The 22,470-nt window shown below is 40.1% G+C and overlaps 1 protein-coding gene across 1 annotated transcript in view; it reads right to left on the bottom strand.

Moving 5' to 3' along the window:
* ADAMTSL3 (ADAMTS like 3) overlaps positions 1-22,470 on the bottom strand; it is a 368,604-nt gene that overhangs the window by 250,060 nt on the left and 96,074 nt on the right. Inside the window, 1 exon segment of the mRNA XM_033852218.2 lies at positions 551-678. Within this exon segment, the coding sequence (XP_033708109.2) occupies positions 551-678 (128 nt within the window).

Here is a 22,470-nt window from a genome sequence, read left to right as displayed (position 1 = left end):
TTGGCTGGGACTGACACTACCCCGTGAAGAATTACCTCAAATTGTCTCAAGAGCAATGATAACTGTGGGTTTCTTACAATGTACGTTTATTTTTTAAGAAGCTGATCTTACATTTTAACAAATGTTGCTTAACATAAACATTTCTAAGCTGGGAGCACAGACCTTGCATTACCTTCTTAATCAATGGGTTGCTCAGAGAAAGTGAACCGAAAGTGATTAAAATGGCAACAACTCAAGGGTAGAACACAGAAGACTTGACCTCTTACCCCAGGTCTCAACAACTTTGGGCCAGTGACTTATCATGCCGGCCTCCCCTCCCTTAAAGCCCAAAGTGTGGAGTGCCCCAGCTGCTGCAAGCTGGGAGTCTCATGTGGAGGGGTATGGCCACACTCATGAAAATGTAGCGATTACTATTTAAATATGGTAACTTGGTAACTTACACCACCATCATGGTACCTTCCAAAGCCAAGAAGCCCAGCTGTCTTCCCAACCTCACCCATCCAAAGGTGCTGACACCCCACAGAGAAGAACAGGAAAAGCCACCACTTACCTGCCAGTCAAACATCTCCGCAGAGAATAGGACGCTCCTCCCCCACAAGTCCGGGAGCAGTCACTCCAGTCACCCCAAGCATCCCAGTTACTATCTTTGTCTTCATCCGAACGAGTGTTTCTTGAAGTCTGTAAAGTGAAAAAATGCAATAAATTATAGACAAAATGCTAGAAATATCCTAAAAGCTTTCCCAGCTTTTCCAGAGTCTTACTCCAAGCTGTTCACAAACACTAAAGTTGCCTAAAAATGCATTGTTTTGGAATGGCTACATTAAAACACACACACACACACACACACACACACACACACACAATAGTTTTATATGGAAACTCGTGACACATGAGTACCTTTCCATCTTATGAAGGTTTTATCCAGATGGCTTCCAAGCTCAGTTTTAAATTTGAAATTTTATCATTCCAAAATTTAAATAAATTGGCTAAATATAAATAATATTTATTACTATTATTTTGTTTTTATAACTTACATAGCAGGGTCCCAGCTTGTACCTAAGAAATTCTCTCCATTGTCTGTCATATAGACTGGTGCTTACTCTAAAGAAACCATTTTGCAGGAGGATTTGTGGAACCTCCTGAGAGAGGCTTCACCCCAAGAAAACAAAGTAGATAAAGCTTCAGGGTCCAAGAAAATAGAGAAAGTTCAGTTATGAATGCTGTTTGTATTAATCTGTCTTCTGAACTTGCCACCATTGACTTAAATCAAGATACTCTCAAGAAAAGAGAACAGGGGTAGTTAAAAAATTTTAAATATATAGATAGATTTAGATATGAAAAGAAATGATGTACAAAACATTACAAAGAGGCCTAAAGGAGACTCGAATAAATGGAGAAACACGTAGTCCTAAACAGCTGGACTCAATACTGTAAAATGTTAATTCTCTCCAAATTAATCTATAAATTTATGATAACTCCAATCAAAATCCCAAAGGGGATTTTTTTAGACCCTAACAAAATGATTCTTTAGAACTTTAGTTCATCTGGTGGAGTAAATGTCTACAAGAGCCAAGAAAAAACTGTACAAGAAGGAAAATTAGAGGAAAATCGCCTCAATTCAAACAGTATAGAATTGGCAAAGCAATAAGCATTCAGATCTATTAAGGTAAGAAAGAGAAGAGTCCAGAAACAGACCCAAGTATAAGGACATCACATAGAACCCCAAGTCGGTGTGATGAATGGTTTAAAAGAAAATAATAGATAACTTCTTCACAAAAGACACCAAAATGAATTCAGATATATTCCAGAAATTAATATTTTGAATGCTGAACCCATAAAATACTAAAAAAAGCTATAGATTAAAAGTCATAGAGGCTTGATGTAGCAAAGAGTGTCCTAGATGTGTCAACAAAGGTAGAAAACCCCAAAGCAAAAGACTGATAGATTGAATTACATTAAAATAAAACACACATAGCATTTTCTCCCTCTTCACCTATAGATAAAGGAGTAAGTATATCAACATCCACACGAATGCTGTAGTAAAAGTACAAGTATGTGGGCTGGAAGAAAACCCACCAAATTGCCTCTAAGGATGGAGGGAGCACGACTCGGCGTGCACCCTGTTGGGGAAGGACACAAGAGCAATGCCAACAGAACGTTTTATTCCCCTCCCAGCCCTCCCCCAAAAGATCTGAAGCAACTATGACAAAAAGTTCAACTCGATGAAGCCAGGTGGTGCTATAATAGATGTTAGTTTTATCTGAACTTTTATGGATTTTGAAATTTCTTTTAAAACATACTTTGAGGGGACTTCCCTGGTGGCGCAGTGGTTAAGAATCCGCCTGCCAGTGCAGGGGACACGGGTTCGAGCCCTGGTCCGGGAAGATCCCACATGCCGCGGAGCAACTAAGCCCGTGCGCCACACCTACTGAGGCTGCGCTCTAGAGCCTGAGAGCCACAACTACTGAACCCGCGTGCCACAATTACTGAAGCCCAGGTGCCTAGAGCCCGCGCTCCATAACAAATAGAAGTTACCGCAATGAGAAGCCTGTGCACCGCAACGAAGAGTAGCCCGCTCACCGCAACTAGAGAAAGCCCGCGCACAGCAACGAAGACCCAACGCAGCCAAAAAAAACCTTTGAGGGTAAAAGGCAATCTTTAGAGAAGAATGTAAGCCTATATCATATTTAATACAGGTAAATGTGTACATGCCTAGGGAAATGAGTAAGAGGTTAATTAAAATGTTAGCAGTGGCTACTTCCAGGTGCCAGGAAATTTAAAATTCTTTTGTTCTTTTGTCTCTGAATTTTAAGTTCTTTTTTTTTAAGCCAACACTTTAATATTTTAATTGAAAACAAGCAAGGAAACAAACAAAACCACATCCTGTTGACATACAGAAAAGCTCAAGTCAGACAGGACTTAATAGGTGAGTTCTAAGTTGGAAACCAGGAGAGTTTATGAAGGAAACCCTGACATACTAATAAACCGAAGCATGGGACTCAACCAGATATTGCACAGATTTCCTTAAGCCCTTAGGCCAAGTTACCTCATCCAACCAAAAAAAAAAAAAAAAAAAAAAATTAAATTAAGAGAGGGATCGTAGAAAGGACCTTCAAATGTGAAATGAATAAATAATGACTGGAAGCAAGGAGGAGATTTTCCAATAATTTTCATCCATATCTCACCGGTCAGTGGGTTTCCTGGCTTCTTACCAAGCTACCTATTTATAGCACAGTAAGCAGCCCTACTAGAGGCAATATTTCAGCAACAGTCAAGTGAAAGGAAAGAATACCTGGCAACTGATCAAGTCTGTCATCGGGAATAAGGGCCAATTAAACCCATACTATTTACTGTTCTAATTAGACCACTGTTCAGTTCGATTTTCTACACTAAACATCACCAAACAGAACTGTGTCCTGTCTATAATGTAATATAAAATAAAGTTTGAATTCATAAAAAATACAATAAGCAGTTTAATACACTCATCTGGGCTTTTAGGTTGGTGAGTCCAAATCATTTCGGTAAATGTTTAAAATACACACAGCTGAAATTGATTTTTCATTTTGTCACTCGATATACTGATAGGTTGAATGTGAAAAGTTGAAAAACATCATCATATATAGTTTAAAATGAAAGTTGAGAGTTCTTTGCAATATTGTTTTAATTTGTTTTTATTCCCACTATCCCATCTGTTCAGTTTATAGTTAGAGTCAGGTTTCTTTCCATAACTTCTCCACCTTTACTTACAAGAAAAAAAAAAAGAATCTTTATTCTAAAATAACTAAAATAGGCAAGTTATAAATGCAGACATTTGGTTTCTTTGGTTAAATCAGTAAGATATTTTTCCCCTAAGAAAACAGAGAGAAACTGACATCTCAAGAGGGTTCCTTGAGTTTTTCTCCTCTCCTTGGCCATGAAGATGGTCAGATTTTGCTTTGAAACCCCACTGCTATTTCCTACCAGCCAGTCCTCCTGCCCTTCTCATCATTCTTCGTTTTCCAAAGAGTAGCAATAATATCCCCGATTTCAACCCAGTTCTCATCTCTCCCCTTTGATGCCAGCAGCATGATGATAACACAAACGTTCAGAAAAAAAAAAAAAAAAAAATCTCATTGGAGCTGAGCAAAGAGTCCCCAGGGTCATTTCTGAACATTTATATTTGTGTATTCTTCTTTATAGCCACACAGAACCTGCTTCCCTGGAACTTACATCCTCTAGAGCAGTGGACAGTGAGTCTCCATCCTCTTCTACAGAAGAAACCTTTTCAAGCTTTCTCAAACAATCTGGTACCTTCAACTGTCCCAGCTCTCTCACGAATATCTCCTCTCTCTGCACACTCTGCAGTCTGCACTTTTTTTATTTTCAACTGTAGCATCCAGGACATAACAGTGTATCTGAGAATAATACAGACTACATAGTGTCCCTACTACCCAGGTTTCTTTTGATGAAATCTAAGTGTCCATCTCTCCTTCTTCCCTCCTCTTCTCTTCCTCCCTTCTTCCTTCCTTCCTCCCTTCTTCCTTCCTTCCTCCCTTCTTCCTTCCTTCCTCCCTTCCTTCCTTCCTACCTTCCTTCCTTCCTTCCTCCCTTCCTTCCTTCCTTCCTTCCTCCCTTCCTACCTTTCTAGTCACACCATTTATTGGATTTCATGATGGAGGCAGTATCACATAATGGTTAAAAGTTGTGTGACTCTGGATAAGTTTCTTAACCTTTCTAAAACTCATCTATAAAATGGAGATGACATTTTTACTCCAACAGGATTTAAATAAAATGCCATGTATAGAATGAATCACACAGCATCTCAGTAAATGTAATAAGTAAATGTCTCAATAAGCATAAGGTATCCTTCTTCAAAATAATGTCTTTTTCCAAACAATGACAGGAGAGCCAGCTCTCTTGCATTTTTACTTAGGCAAGGCTTAACAGTATTCACTACTGAATTTCCTCTTGTTGGTTTTGGCCCAGAATACCAGCCTGCTGAGATCTGTTTGCACCCTGATCCTGTCACCCCATCTACAAGCCACTTTGCTCAGCTCTGCAGCTCCCATGCTCCACCCAAGTCCCTGATAAACATGCTGGACACAGCTCCCTAATCTTACAGAATTCCATGTGCACATTTCTGCTTTTTGAAAATAGTAAGTGGACCCTCATGCCAAGTAAGCAGCCAACTAATCAGACTTGGAATCGGTGAACACAGTTTAATGTTACAATAAAAATATGAAATAAAATCCAATCACCATCACCAAGTGTTAGGAGGCAGAAAGAGTGGTGGGGTGGGAAGAAACCAGCCGTTAGGAGGCACTGGATCAGGGACCATAGGGTGGGGTCTATATTCTTGGGCTGGTGGTGAGTCTCCTGAGAGAAGAGGTACTGTATTTAGCAGCCCCACTTCGGCCAGCCCCAGCTGTGAAATCTAGTGACAATAAAATATGGTTGACTGATATCAGCCCCATGTTTGACCGGATGGTCACCCTGCAGAGGCAACTTCTATGTGTGTAAGTTGGGTACCACTCATTCCCAATTCCTTCTGTTCAGACATCCTCATGATCTGTCGTAAGTAATTATTTAAACTCCAAGTTATTAATATTTTATAAGGTAAGTTGTTAACTGAACCCTATCTATAGACTTCTTCCCCCAAGTCTGAGCCAACCAACATCATATCACTCAGTGACCCTGTTCTGGGCCAGACTCTGAAGCGGGCATGGAGAAAGAACGGAAGAATCTGGCCCTGCACAAAGCGGCGACCATGTATGTACAGAGTGAGCAGCCCTTGCCAACATTTTTCCTACATTCTTTCTAACCTTCTCAACAAACCCTTGAGGTGGATATTACCAATCCCCATTTTGTAGCTGAACAACTGTAGCTTCCAGAACGACGTGTCCGAGGTGTGGGGGAGCCCGGGCAGAACCCCTTCCTGTCTGACCCAGACAAGGCCTGCCTTTTGCTCGTGGATGCTCCTCCCCTGCCCTTGTGGACCAGAAATCCAGTCAAGGGCAGCAGCCAACCTATCATCACTCGTAGCTAGCATTTCACATCTTGGATCGAACACAGCTGCTGCTGTGATTCACTTGACCACAACATTCTTTTGATATCTCAATGAAGTCGTTTTACTTTTTTTCCCCTCTCTATATTGCAAGCAGAGCTACACTTTTGTTTTTCAAAAAATATTTGATTTTATCTAAGTTATTCCACGAGGAATACGCGTTCTTGACCGACGTTCACAGACCGGGACGCGTTTGTTAATTTTCTCACACAAACGTATACCAAGGGCTTGCAAAGTTCAAGGCTCGGGGAAGATGAGCATGGATCAGGCCCTCAAGACAGTGAGTAGCACGTGAGAGAGGCTGAAGGGTTGGGCAGAATGAGCCCTCAGTCACTGAGAGCAACAGACACAAGGACCCAGAGCAAGGAGATGACAGAAGTAATTTCTACCTCGGTTAGGAATGCCGGGGCACATACTTTCCAGGGAACACACTAATTCTGCTGGAAGCACCTGGCAGAGCCTCACAGGTCCCCATCAGCTTCTCTCATGTACTGGGATTGCAAGTGCATTCTTAGTTTTGATTCTTCTTTATTTTCTAATTATAATGGAATTACAACACTTTCCTATTTTCTTCCTTTTGCTCATCTATATTTCCCAGTTTTATATGATGAACATGTATACTTTATGCAATAAAACACCCAATAAAAGTTCTTCTTATAAGGGGTGGGAGGAACACTAAAGAGGAACCTTATGAAAATATATCCAAAGAGGCAAAATGCACTTTGTGCTGTTTGGTTAAAACTATCAGGCTTAAAGATCTCTTAGAAAGTCATATTTTCCTAAGTAAAGTTCTAGCTAGGGAGTATATTTTGGATGAAAATTTAAGAAAAGATATTGTTTACTCATTATATAATAGGACTGGTAGAAGCCAAAAACATTGTAGGAATAAGTGTGCTCACATTCTCATAAAGACTCGAGGACTTCTTGCCTTCTTGGATCCCCATGCATAAATCAAATCATAAAATATTTCCCTGACAGGTCTTAAATCTGTGACTTATAATGAACAGCACAGCTCTACCAGTCTTGCAAAAACGTTAGCAATTAAACACAGATTTCACGTATAAGGTCACTTATCGGAAATGCTATATTAACAGGTCCATATTAAAAACAACTCAAAATAAAATAGGTTCCACTGGGATGTTACTTCCCAGACATCAAATAAAGGTTTATTCCGGCATTACCACAAAGGTTATTTAAGGAAATGACAAACGACCCAGATTTTAACAGTAAATACATTCTTTCAGGTCAATACTACCTTAAGATCTTTAACAACAAATTTTTAAAAATATGAATTAGGTAAATGACATAAAATGTCACTGAAGCTGTCACAGAGACTCAACAACTCAGTTCAACCAGAATACCTAAAACACTAACATAGCTAAAGCTACATGCTAGACATACACCTCTGTCTTCTTGGTCCATTCTATCCTCTAATGGAAGGTACATATATCCACACATCATTACCCTGATGGTCAATGACCACTTGCTAGCATCTGGTCTACCCTTTCCTAGCCAATGTGTTACCTATTATTTTACCACCTTCTTAAAGCCCTTCACTGATTCCTCAGGACACATGTTCTGTACGTCCAGGCTCCCCATGACCTGCTCTGTCTCATCCTCCTGCAGCTCAGGCTCACACTGCATCCCATATTCCAAGCACACAATATTCCCCAAACACAAACACGTTTGCTAAGTCCTGCTTCCTTTGGCAAACCCCAAAACAACACCAAGACCCTCCTCTTAGAGCAGCTCTATTTGCAGGTGACCAGTGAGTGAAGATACAGAACTAACTAACAAGCCCTGCTTCCCTGAGGCTGAGGTCAGTATGGTCCAGGATTGCTTCTGAGAAAGCATCCTGCTCCCTGGATTTTTCCTGCCAGCCCCACTATATAGGAGGCTGGCCCCAGTTCTGGGATTCCTCACCTCCTTGAGTCTCCTCCCCTAGTTAGCCAGGCATAGACTGACCTGGTTTTATGTACTCCTGGTTAAGTACTCCAGTCACCCTGGCTCTCAGATTGCTGGATTAGAGATTGATTCCACCTATTGTTCTAGTAAAAGAAAAAAATACCTCCCACAAATGTTATGAAGAGGTTCCAAATCATGGCAACCAAGGCTTCTCCACATCAAGATGAAGGAACACCAACTAAACACTCTAGACTTCTGAGAGTGAGACAGGCCTTCTGTATACAGCAATCCAGTCCGTTATATTAGGTCAGAGAACTAGGTCCCAGGGGGAAAGAGGGCAGATTCAGACGGGGATAATTTGAGAAGCATTTTAAAAACACACTTTGCTGTACAGCAGAAATACAACATTGCAAATCAACTGTACCTCAATTTTTAAAAAACCCACACACACTCTTTACTAAGATGAGAACACTGTACAGGGAAACCACAGGGCTGGTGCAACACACCGGGTCTGGTACCAGGCAGGCCCTGTGAATCAGTCAATTCACATTATCTGCCTGGGCCTTGTCTGCAAGATGCGGTGAGGGCAGGCAGAGGCTGTAGGTAAAGGGCTGGTTGACAGAAGCTAAGGCCTTTGGTCAAGAATTACAGCCCACAGCAGCCTCACCAAGTGGGAGCTGGGGAAACAATTACACTTCTCTCCTCCCTCTCTCCAATCCCCTGCAGTGCTCACCATTGGCCAAACCCGACCAGGAGCCCGAGGGCAAGGGAGACCACTGATGCAGTCCGTCCAGGTCAGCCCCCCCCGGGGTGAGGCCAGCACAGGGTGGGGAGCAGTGGAGAGCGGATCTGGAGAACAAAGGGAAGTTTTCCAACGCAGCAATTTATTGACTTCCTGGAATATTTTTGAGCAGAGGAGTGACTTCGGCAAACTGTATTTTGGAAAAATTACCCTGGCAGGAGTGTGGGGAAAGATTGAGGGAGGAGAGTGCACAGCTGGAAGGCCACTGTATAGGACAGGCAAGAAACAAGAGCCCAGGCTAGACACTGCCAGTGTCTGGAAGAGGAGGACATAGACTTGAGGGGTTTTGTTGTTGTTTATTTGTTCAATTTTTTTATTGAGACATAACTGACACGTTAACATTACATTAGTTTCAGGTGTACAACGTAATGACTCGTTATTTGCACACGTTGAGAAATGATCACCGTAAGTCTAGTTAACATCCATCACCATACATAGTTACAATTTTTTTTTTCTTGCGAGGAAAACTTTTAGACCTACTCTTTCAGACATGAAGTCTTAAGGAGCTAGAACCAACAGGACCTGGGTGCTGACCAGATGCAGGGAGAAAGGAGGCACTAGGATGACTCTTGGGCTTCCCGATTAAGTGATTTGTGGGAGATGTTCATCTCAGCCTCACAACCATCCTCAGCGCTACCCTTGAGGTGAGATGCTCAGTGCCCTTGGGTACAGAATGCGAGCAGTGCCTAGATTACAGCTAAGATAAAGGAAGCATACTGGTGGTCCCAGGAGGAATCTGGCCTGTGGGTCCGATCCATCTAACTATAATTGTATGGTTTACCAAAGAAAGGGAATTATTTGTTAATGTTTAAAGATACGGAGCTTGCACATAAAAATCTCGATTTCTGACTTCTCGGGAAAAGGAAAGAGGAAATCAATATAGGCGCCACATCCCAACATGGTAATAACTCAGACGAAGGGTGGCCACACAGTTTTGAAGGGGCACATGCCCTCCAATTTGTACAGTCTCCATCCAGCCACTATGAGGATTCACAGTACCTGCCTGACCCCTGGGGGTCCAACTGGGAGCTTGCTGGTGATGAATGACTGTTGGTTTGAAGGGAAGCAAGAGACATGTGTATTTGTACTGATGTCAGATTCTTCAGTCTCGCTACAGAACATCATGTTCTAGAGAGTAAGAAACATACACACAAATAACAAAAATAAAGCAAAACAGGATGCTTTGTTGTCTTCACCGGACACTGAGTTCAGCCATGTGCACAGAGAAGCAGCGTTTAAGAAGTTATTCTATGGTGCTCAGTGTCTAAACGCTACTCCCTTTGCACCCCGGGGCTTTGTCTCTGGGGTATTTTAGATATAAAATATTAGTGTATTTAAGAAGCTCAAATAAAAATGCCCGAAGCATAGACAAATCATATTCTAGAACACGCCTGTGCTATCACTAACACACAGATCATCGCTGTCCGCAGGGAGCCCATCCCAGGAACTACACAGACCACCTCTGTACAGCACCCTCCCACAATCCTATATTAAGGATGAGAACACCTAGGTTACTTTATTTCCATTAGTGCAATGTTCCTGGCTACTAGACAAGTTAGAAAACAACCATAGCCTCCGACTGTAGCGAGAGGCATAAATAAAAGTGACCTAATACAATGGGGTTTAGTTTAGTTTTGTTTTGACTGTATTTTTTTTGTTAAAAAGAAATTCCTAAATACAAAGCTACTTTACATGAAGACAGACTTAATAGGATATTATCGATGATACTTTGGGAAGTCATCATGAAGCATGTACGGCACAACATGAGGTAAGACTGAATAGAAAGGAGAAGCAGATGTAGCCAAATATAAAAGTCTGATGGAGAGTAATGGTAGGCTGGGTAATATGGACCAACCATCCCACTAAGAACAACTAGAAAAAGCAAAAATATCCTCCATAAATGAAATAAAGACATTTTCAGACAAACAAAAATAGAGAGAATTCACCATAGGTAGACCAGTCCTAAAGGAAATACTAAAAGGTGTTTTTAGGGTTAAAGGAAGCTTGGAGATACGGAAAGAAATGAAGAGCAAAAAATGAAATGGTAAAGAAGAATGTGGGTAATTCTAAATAAAGAGCAACTATATAAAACAGCATTTATCGTGGCTTGTGGAGTTTAAAATATGTATATGGCATTAACATATGACAACAATGGCATATGAATCAGAAGAGTGATAAATGACATTAAAGTACCCTAAGATCCTGTATCACCTAAAAAGAGGCTGAAAGGACCAATTAATATTTGACTTTGATAAGTCAAGAATACATGTTTTGCTAAAAATAGAATTATCATATGATCCAGCAATCCCACTCCTGAGCATATATCCAGACAAAATTACAATTCAAAAAGATACACGCACCCCTACGTTCATAGCAGCACTCTTCACAATAGCCAAAACATGGAAACAATCTAAATGTCCATCGACAGATGAATGGATAAAGAAGATGTGGTACTCACGGCTAGCAGGGAGGGAGTCCGGGCAAAAGTCTGGACCTGCCGAAGAGGCAAGAGACATTTTCTTCCCTCTTTGTTTCCTGGTGCGTGAGGAGAGGGGATTAAGAGTGCTGCTTAAGAGAGCTCCGGAGACGGGCGCGAGCCGCGGCTAAAAGCGCGGACCCCAGAGACGTGCAGGAGACGCTGAGGCTGCTGCTGCCGCCACCAAGAAGCCTGTGTGCGAGCACAGGTCACTATCCACAACCCCCTTCTGGGGAGCCCGTGCTGCCCGCCACTGCCAGGGTCCCGGAATCCAGGAACAACTTCCCTGGGAGAACGCACAGCGCGCCTCAGGCCGGTGCAACGTCACGCCGGCCTCTGCCGCCGCAGGCCCGCCCCTCACGCACTCCGTGCCCCTCCCTCCCCCGGGCCTGAGTGAGCCAGAGGCCCTGAATCAGCGGCTCCTTTAACCCCCTCCTGTCTGAGCGAAGAACAGGCGCACTCCTGCGACATACACGCAGAGATGGGGCCAAATCCAAAACTGAGCCCCTGGGAGCTGTGAGAACAAAGAAGAGAAAGGGAAATCTCTCCCAGCAGCCTCAGGAGCAGCGGATTAAAGCTCCACAATCAACTTGATGTACCCTGCATCTGTGGAATACATGAATAGACAACGAATCATCCCAAATTGAGGAGGTGGACTTTGAGAGCAAGATTTATGATTTTTTCCCCTTTTCCTCTTTTTCTTAGTGTGTATGTGTATGCGTCTGTGTGAGATTTTGTCTGTATAGCTTTGCTCCACCATTTGTCCTAGGGTTCTATCCATCCGTTTTTTGTTTTTGTTTTCCTTATTTTTTATTTTAATAACTTTATATTTTATCTTTATGTTACTTTATCTTCTTTTTTCTTTTTTCCTTCCTTCCCTCCTTCCTTCCTTCCTCCCTCCCTCCTGTCTTTCTTTCTTTCTACTTCTACTAATTCTTTCTTTCTACTTTTTCTCCCTTTTATTCTGAGCCGTGTGGATGAAAGGCTCTTGGTGCTGCAGCCAGGAGTCAGTACTGTGCCTCTGAGTTGGGAGAGCCAACTTCAGGACACTGGTCCACAAGAGACCTCCCAGCTCCACATAATATCAAACAGCGAAAATCTCCCAGAGATCTCCATCTTAACACCAGCACACAGCTTCACTCAACGACCAGCAAGCTACAGTGCTGGACATTCTATGCCAAACAACTAGCAAGACAGGAACACAACCCCACCCATTAGCACAGAGGCTGCCTAAAATCATAATAAGTCCACAGACACCCCAAAACACACCACCAGACGTGGACCTGCCCACCAGAAAAGACAAGATCCAGCCTCATCCACCAGAACACAGGCACTAGTCCCCTCCACCAGGAAGCCTACACAACCCACTGAACCAACCTTAGCCACTGGGGACAGACACCAAAAACAACGGGAACTACGAACCAGCAGCCTGCAAAAAGGAGACCCCAAACACAGTAAGATAAGCAAAATGAGAAGACAGAAAAACACACAGCAGATGAAGGAGCAAGATAAAAACCCACCAGACCTGCCAAATGAAGAGGAAATAGGCAGTCTACCTGAAAAAGAATTCAGAATAATGATAGTAAATATGATCCAAAATCTTGGAAATAGAATAGACAAAATGCAAGAAACATTTAACAAGGACCTAGAAGAACTAAAGATGAAAAGATGAAGCAAACAACGATGAACAACACAATAAATGAAATTTAAAAAACTCTAGATGGGATCGATAGCAGAATAACTGAGGCAGAAGAACGGATAAGTGACCTGGAAGATAAAATAGTGGAAATAACTACTGCAGAGCAGAATAAAGAAAAAAGAATGAAAAGAACTGAGGACAGTCTCAGAGAACTCTGGGACAACATTAAACACACCAACATCCGAATTATAGGGGTTGCAGAAGAAGAAGAGAAAAAGAAAGGGACTGAGAAAATATTTGAAGAGATTATAGTTCAAAAGTTCCCTAATATGGGAAAGGAAATAGTTAATCAAGTCCAGGAAGCAGAGAGAGTCCCATACAGGATAAATCCAAGGAGAAATAAGCCAAGACATATATTAATCAAACTCTCAAAAATTAAATACAAAGAAAACATATTAAAAGCAGCAAGGGAAAAACAACAAATAACACACAAGGGAATCCCCATAAGGTTAACAGATGATCTTTCAGCAGAAACTCTGCAAGCCAGAAGGGACTGGCAGGACATATGTAAAGTGATGAAGGAGAAAAACCTGCAACCAAGATTACTCTACCTGGGAAGGATCTCATTCAGATTTGATGGAGAAATTAAAACCTTTACAAAGAAGCAAAAGCTGAGAGAGTTCAGCACCACTAAACCAGCTTTACAACAAATGCTAAAGGAACTTCTCTAGACAAGAAACATAAGACAAGGGAAAGAGCTACAATAATAAACCCAAAACAATTAAGAAAATGGGAATAGGAACATACATATCAATAATTACCTTAAATGTAAATGGACTAAATGCTCCCACCAAAAGACACAGACTGGCTGAATGGATACAAAAACAAGACCCATATATATGCTGTCTACAAGAGACCCACTTCAGACCTAGAGACACATACAGACTGAAAGTAAGGGGATGAAGAAAGATATTCCATGCAAAGGGAAACCAAAAGAAAGCTGGAGTTGCAATTCTCATATCAAACAAAATAGATTTTAAAATAAAGACTATTAGAAGAGACAAAGAAGGACACTACATAATGATCAAGGGATCGATCCAAGAAGAAGATATAACAATTGTAAATATTTATGCACCCAACATAGGAGCACCTCAATACATAAGGCAAATGCTAACAGCCATAAAAGTGGAAATCGACAGTAACACAGTCATAGTAGGGGACTTTAACACCCCACTTTCACCAATGGACAGATCATCCAAAATGAAAATAAATAAGGAAACAAAAGCTTTAAATGATACATTAAACAAGATGGACTTAATTGATATTTATAGGACATTCCATCCAAAAACAACAGAATACACATTTTTCTCAAGTGCTCATGGAACATTCTCCAGAATAGATCATATCTTGGGTCACAAATCAAGCCTTGGTAAATTTAAGAAAATTGAAATTGTATCAAGTATCTTTTCTGACCACAACGCTATGAGACTAGATATCAGTTACAGGAAAAGATCTGTAAAAAATACAAACACGTGGAGGCTAAACAACACACTACTTCATAATCAAGAGATCACTGAAGAAATCAAAGAGGAAATAAAAAAATACCTAGAAACAAATGACAATGGAGACACGGCGACCCAAAACCTATGGGATGCAGCAAAACAGTTCTAGGAGGGAAGTTTATAGCAATACAATCCTACCTTAAGAAAGAGGAACTATCTCGAATAAACAACCTAACCTCACACCTAAAGCAATTAGAGAAAGAAGAACAAAAAAATCCCAAAGTTAGCAGAAGGAAAGAAATCATAAAAATCAAATCAGAAATAAATGAAAAAGAAATGAAGGAAACGATAGCAAAGATCAATAAAACTAAAAGCTGGTTCTTTGAGAAGATGAACAAAATTGATAAACCATTAGCCAGACTCATCAAGAAAAAAAGGGAGAATATTCAAATCAATAGAATTAGAAATGAAAAAGGAGAAGTAACAACTAACACTGCAGAAATACAAAAGATAATGAGAGATTACTACAAGCAACTATATGCCATTAAAATGGACAATCTGGAAGAAATGGACACATTCTTAGAAATGCACAACCTGCCAAGACTGAATCAGGAAGAAATAGAAAATATGAACAGACCAATCACAAGCAGTGGAATTGAAACTGTGATTAAAAATCTTCCAACAAACAAAAGCCCAGGACCAGATGGCTTCACAGGCAAATTCTATCAAACATTTAGAGAAGAGCTAACACCTACCAATCTCAAACTCTTCCAAAATATAGCAGAGGGAGGAACACTCCCAAACTCATTCTATGAGGCCACCATCACCTTGATACCAAAACCAGACAAGGATGTCACAAAGAAAGAAAACTACGGGCCAATATCACAGATGACCATAGATGCAAAAATCCTCAACAAAAACTAGCAAACAGAATCCAACAGCACATTAAAAGGATCATACACCATGATCAAGTGGGGTTTATTCCAGGAATGCAAGGATTCTTCAATATACGCAAATCAATCAATGTGATACACCATATTAACAAATTGAAGGAGAAAAACCATATGATCATCTCAATAGATGCAGAGAAAGCTTTCAACAAAATTCAACACCCATTTATGATAAAAAAAAAAAAACCTGCAGAAAGTAGGCATAGATGGAACTTTCCTCAACATAATAAAGGCCATATACGACAAACCCACAGCCAACATCGTCCTCAATGGTGAAAAACTGAAAGCATTTCCACTAAGATCAGGAACAAGACAAGGTTGCCCACTCTCACCACTCTTATTCAACATAGTTTTAGAGGTTTTAGCCACAGCAATCAGAGAAGAAAAGGAAATAAAAGGAATCCAAATCAGAAAAGAAGAAGTAAAGCTGTCACTGTTTGCAGATGACATGATACTATACATAGAGAATCCTAAAGATGCTACCAGAAAACTACCAGAGCTAATCAATGGATTTGGTAAAGTAGCAGGATACAAAATTAATGCACAGAAATCTCTGGCATTCCTATACACTAATGATGAAAAATCTGAAAGTGAAATCAAGAAAACACTCCCATTTACCACTGCAACAAAAAGAATAAAATATCTAGGAATAAACCTACCTAAGGAGACAAAAGACCTGTATGCAGAAATTTATAAGACACTGATTAAAGACATTAAAGATGATACAAATAGATGGAGAGAATACCATGTTCTTGGATTGGGAGAATCAACATTGTGAAAATGACTCTACTACCCAAAGCAATCTACATATTCAGTGCAATCCCTATCAAACTACCACTGGCATTTTTCACAGAACTAGAACAAAAAATTTCACAATTTGCATGGAAACACAAAAGACCCCAAATAGCCAAAGCAATCTTGAGAACGAAAAACGGAGCTGGAGGAATCAGGCTCCCTGACTTTAGGCTATACTACAAAGCTACAGCAACCAAGACAGTATGGTACTGGCACAAAAACAGAAAGATAGATCAATGGAACAGGATAGAAAGCCCAGAGATAAACCCACGCACATATGGTCACATTATCTTTGATAAAGGAGGCACGAATGTACAGTGGAGAAAGGACAGCCTCTTCAATAAGTGGTGCTGGGAAAACTGGACAGGTACATGTAAAAGTATGAGATTAGATCACTCCCTAACACCATACACAAAAATAAGCTCAAAATGGATTAAGGACCTAAATGTAAGTCCAGAAACTATCAAACTCTTAGAGGAAAACATAGGCAGAACACTCTATGACATAAATCACAGCAAGATCCTTTTTGACCCACCTCTTAGAGAAATGGAAATAAAAATAAACAAATGGGACCTAATGAAACTTCAAAGCTTTTGCACAGCAAAGGAAACCATAAACAAGACCAAAAGACAACCCTCAGAATGGGAGAAAATATTTGCAAATGAAGCAACTGACAAAGGATTAATCTCCAAAATGTATAAGCAGCTCATGCAGCTCAATAACAAAACAACAAACAACCCAATCCAAAAATGGGCAGAAGACCTAAATAGACATTTCTCCAAAGAAGATATACAGACTGCCAACAAACACATGAAAGAATGCTCAACATCATTAATCATTAGAGAAATGCAAATCAAAACTACAGTGAGATATCATCTCACACCAGTCAGAATGGCCATCATCAAAAAATCTAGAAACAATAAATGCTGGAGAGGGTGTGGAGAAAAGGGAACACTCTTGCACTGCTGGTGGGAATGTAAATTGGTACAGCCACTATGGAGAACAGTATGGAGGTTCCTTAAAAAACTACAAATAGAACTACCATATGACCCAGCAATCCCACTACTGGGCATATACACTGAGAAAACCATAATTCAAAAAGAGTCATGTACCAAAATGTTCATTACAGCTCTATTTACAATAGCCCGGAGATGGAAACAACCTAAGTGTCCGTCATCGGATGAATGGATAAAGAAGATGTGGCACATATATACAGTGGAATATTACTCAGCCATAAAAAGAAACGAAATTGAGCTATTTGTAATGAGGTGGATAGACCTATGGTCTGTCATACAGAGTGAAGGAAGTCAGAAAGAGAAAGACAAATACTGTATGCTAATACATATATATGGAATTTAAGAAAAAAAAATGTCGTGAAGAACCTAGGAGTAAGACAGGAATAAAGACACAGACCTACTAGAGAATGGACTTGAGGTTATGGGGAGGGGGAAGGGTAAGCTGTGACAAAGTGAGAGAGACGCATGGACATATATTTATACACTACCAAAAGTAAGGTAGATAGCTGGTGGGAAGCAGCCGCATAGCACAGGGAGATCAGCTCGGTGCTTTGTGACGGCCTGGAGGGGTGGGATAGGGAGGGTAGGAGGGAGGGATACGCAAGAGAGAAGAGATATGGGAACATATGTATAGGTATAACTGATTCACTTTGTTATAAAGCAGAAACTAACACACCACTGTAAAGCAATTATACACCAATAAAGATGAAAAAAAAATAGGTAAAGAGAAAGCTTTTTTCCCTACAATAAATGATAAAATTAGAAAATAAAAAAATTAAAAAAAAAAGAAAACAAGTGGCTAAATTCTTTGGTAAGACTACTGAAGAAAAAAAGAGAGAAAATCAATTGCAAGAATGAAATGTGGAACATCACCTCAGATTCTGCAAGCACTGAAATGCTAAGAGGATGAAAGCCAATATCTTTATGGTAATATAGTTCAGACTTTAGATTCAGGCCCAGCTCCCCAGCCTTGAGGCAGGGCAAACTCTGCACAGTATAATTTACCCTCCAGTGGGCCCCACAGGATAAGGCAAGGCTGGGACTTCACTTGAAAACCCCCTTGGCTGTGCTCTTTTCCTTTCCCCTTCCCTATCTTGCTTCTCCCACTCCCTAACTGGATTCCACTGAAGATGCTTCCTGAATAAATCACTTGGATGTGAATCCTCATCTCAGCTCTGTCTCTCAGAACTCAAGCCAAGTAACTTCTAAGACTCTACACACATAAAATACTGATAAAAAAGTACTGTGACCCAAACATGACAAAATACTAGCATTAGTTAATTCTGGGTGGTGGATATATATGAATCTGTTATACTAGTCTCTGCATTTTTCTTTTTCTTTACATAGTTTTTTCCAATTAAAACAAAAAGTAAGCACTCCTGGGAGGCTATGGAGAGGGAGAATTTCTGAGGAATTCAAGTAGTGACAGCAAGTCATTTGCAGGGGAAATGTCTGCCTTCTCTACAATAACATTTAATGACGTAAGACAGGGCAGCAATCCCTAAATATTATAAAAAAAGAAAGAAAAGGAAGGAAGGAAGGAAGAAGGGGGGAAGGGAGGGAAGGAGGGAGGAAGGAAGGAAGGGAGGGAGGACAGAAGGAAGGAAGGAAGGAAGGAGGGGAGGAGGGAGGGCAGAAAGAAGTAAGCAAGGAAGGAAGGGACGACAGAAGGAAAGAAGGAGGGGAGGGAGGGAGGAAGGAAGGAAGGAAGGGAGGGAGGGAGGGAGGGAGGAAGGGAGGGAGGAAGAAAGAAAAAAAGAACCATCTAAGAATATTGTATTACACTCGTCCAAGACCTATTCAAGAATAAAGGCACTTTACCAACATTTAAACCTTTTGTGCATCAAAGGATGCTATTAACAGAATGAAAAGGGAATCCAAGAAAGGCAGGAAATATTTACAAATCATATATCATATAAGGGATTAATATCCAGAGGGCATAAAAATAAGTCAACAAACAAAAAAGAAACACCTCAATTAAAATTGGGCAAAGGACATGAATAGACATTTCTCCAAAGAAGATATAGAGATGTCCAATAAGCACGTGAAAAGATGCTCAACATCTTTTCAACCATTTTCAACCATTTTCAACCATTCCTAATGGTTTCCTAACCATTAGGAAAATGGAAATGAAAACCCACAATGTGATAACACTTCACACCCACTAGGTTGACTATTATTAAAAACAAACAAACAAACAAAAACAAGTGTTGAGGAAAATGTAGAGAAATTGGAACACTTATGCTTTGCTGATGAAAATGCAAAATGGTGCAGCCCCTGTGGAAAATAGTCTGATGGTTCCTAAACAAAAATATTAAATAGAATTACCATATGATCCAGTAATTCCATTTTGGGGTATAAATCCAAAAGAACTGAAAGCCGGGACTCAGACATTTGTTCACCCATGTTCACAGCAGCATTATTCAAAATAGCCAAAAGGTGGAAACAACCCAAATGTCCATCAACAGATGAATGGAGAAACAAAATGTGATGCATACATACAATGGAATATGATTCAGGTCTAAAAAAGAATGAAATTCTCATACATGCCACAACATGGATGGAACTTGAAGCCCATTATACTAGTGAAATAAGTCAGACAAAAAAAGGACAAATACTGCCTGATTCCACTTACATTAGATACTTAGAGTACTCTAATTCATAGAGACAGAAAGTAGAATGGTGGTTGCCAGGGGCTGGGGGAGGGAAAATGGGGAACTATTCTTCAATGGGTACAGAGTTTCAGTGTGGAAAGATAAAAAACGTTTGGAGAAGAATAGTGGTGATGTTTGCACAACAATATGAATGTACTTACTGCCTCTGAACTGTATACTTAAAAATGGTTAAGATGATACATTTTATATCATGTGTATTTTACATAAAATAGAAAGAATAAAGGCAACACTAACATTTTTAAATGTAGGAAAAAACATTCAGGAAATGGAGCCTTTCTTTAAAAAAACAGATGAAGAACTCTAACCAAGAGATGATTCAAAAATTTAAAAACAGAATTATAGAAGTCACATAAAAGGAATGAAGGTGCGTATTTAATCAATTCAAATACTGAACCATGAATAAACAACAGAAAATTAAGGTTGTAGAACAGAATATGTATTATATTAAATTAGTATGCATATGATAAAAATTGGGAGGTGAAAGAAGGAAAGTTGCAAGGAAGTCAAGAAATATTGACTAAAATTTAAACATGAAATTTGAAAACATAGTAACTCCAACCTCCAAATGTTTTTCATAATCTTTTGTCATATTCTAAGAGATATCTTTGAAGAAATAATTTATCATTATTCTGTGAAGGAACATTCATCCCAAGTTTGGCAAGTCTTTCAGTTTCACTTCATTTCCTTATTATCTATTAAATTCACAAAAATTAAATACTTTAATTATAAAATGGCATGAATCATGTGATGGCATTGTTATCGAATTATGTCAATTTATTTATCCTATCCAAAATCCTATTCATACATGTGTGTGAAAATGTCTAGAAATGCTCTTTACCAAATATGAACACTAGTTATTTCTAGAAAGTGAAATACAGGGTGATTTGTAGTTTTCTTTTTTTTAATGTTAATTATTTTTAATGTTAACAATTTATTTTTAATGTTAACAATTTAATGTTAACAATTATTTTTTATGTTAACAATTTTTTTAATGTTAATTATTCTGATAAATAAATAAATCCAACCTGCATCCAAAGAATTCATTCCACTGTGGCTTCAAACCCCAAGGCAATTCAGGGTCTCTCTGGTTAACGATTGCCAAGAAGCCTGCACTGGTGTCTGGTATTCCCGTGAGCAATATTTATGGAAACTGTCTCAGGGCATCTCAAGGCTGAGTGAACAAGGCCCACAGTCAGAGGCTATGGATTATTAACTTCCAGCCTTAGACATCTCAACAAATGTTCTAGAAGTGAGACAGGCTGGGACCTGGGACCTGGGACACTTTGCTGCAGTGCTGCAGTGCTTGTACCTGGACGAACATCTCCTAGAGCAACAAAATACCAAGAAACTATAAGGGACTAAAAATAACTGCGTGCATGCACAGTTGGGGCAAATTATGGACAACAAGATACAAAAAGACCAAAAAAACCCAACCGGCACTTCTGAAGAGCTGGGAGCAAAAACAGGGTGTCACTAGCAAAAGCAGAGTGCTGTGCGTGCCCCCTGCACTCACCACCAGAGGGGTGGGCAAAACACCTAAGCCAACCCTCCAGCCCGACCCCTGGACATGCCCCTACCCTCACGCCATATAAGGAATCAGCTCGCCCCCCACATCAGGAAGCAAGCAAGGGAAACTGTTACTTGTTTTTGCTCCCTCCTGTGGCCGCAGGAGCCCCAATAAAGCCTTGAAGGAATACCTTGTCTGGCCTCTTATCAATTTCTATTGACTGGGGAAGGCCAAGTACCCTGGTCGCTAACAGAAGGATATTCCTCAGTTGGGTACTTTTATCTCCCAGGGGCATTTGGCAATGGGAACATTTTTGGTTGCTGCAACTAGGGCAAGGAGGTTGCTACTAGCATCTAATGGATAGAGGCCAGGGATGCTATTAAACATCCTACACTACATAGGACAGCCCGCCACAACAAAGAATTATCTGAGCCAAAATGTCAACTGTGGCGAGGTTGAGAAACCCATTCGAGTAGGATGCATGTCCACACAACCCAGATTCTTTACTCTCATGATGACTTATACTGGTTAAAATGGAAAAAAAGCACCTATTTTCTAAACCAACTTAACAATCAAGCATCATTAAAATACTCAAACTTCAGCTAGTCTTAACAATGCAAAATGCTTGACTTTCACTCCCCCACATCGGAACAAAATAATACCCTGCATATGTATAATGCTTCTTACCATTTTAAAGCAGGTTCATGAAGATTACTTTATATATTTTCTTGCCCTACATCAAGAACCGCAAACTAGTCTTAAGGAGCTCCTAATTTCAACATAACTCAAACCATATTCAAAGCATTCGTATTTGAAAATCCACAGCAGACTTTTCTTTCCAAGGAAAAAATAAGCCTAGACTTTCACGTTTAATGATATCAAGTATTTAAAATATTCTTTTTTGACTTTTCTCAGTGATTTACTTCCATCCATGGTTAGCCATTTCACATAGAAAAACACAGGTTTTGTGCCAACAGCTCACCAAGAATATTGCCCAGACCACATTTTAGGGGCACAGGCTTGAAACAAACTCCCACAAGAAGTATTATTTGACAGTTACAAAAGTAAGTAATAAAAGAAGCCAGCATGTTGTTTTTATCTCGTGCCTCTCCTTCTGGGATTGGCTGGAGGTCTGCATGTCCTGAGCCACCTGTGGTCAC

This window comes from Tursiops truncatus, chromosome 2 (assembly GCF_011762595.2).
Source record: "Tursiops truncatus isolate mTurTru1 chromosome 2, mTurTru1.mat.Y, whole genome shotgun sequence".
NCBI lineage: Eukaryota > Metazoa > Chordata > Mammalia > Artiodactyla > Delphinidae > Tursiops > Tursiops truncatus.
The sequence above is the reverse complement of the archived record's forward strand: the minus strand, read 5'-3'. Positions and strand labels throughout refer to the sequence as shown.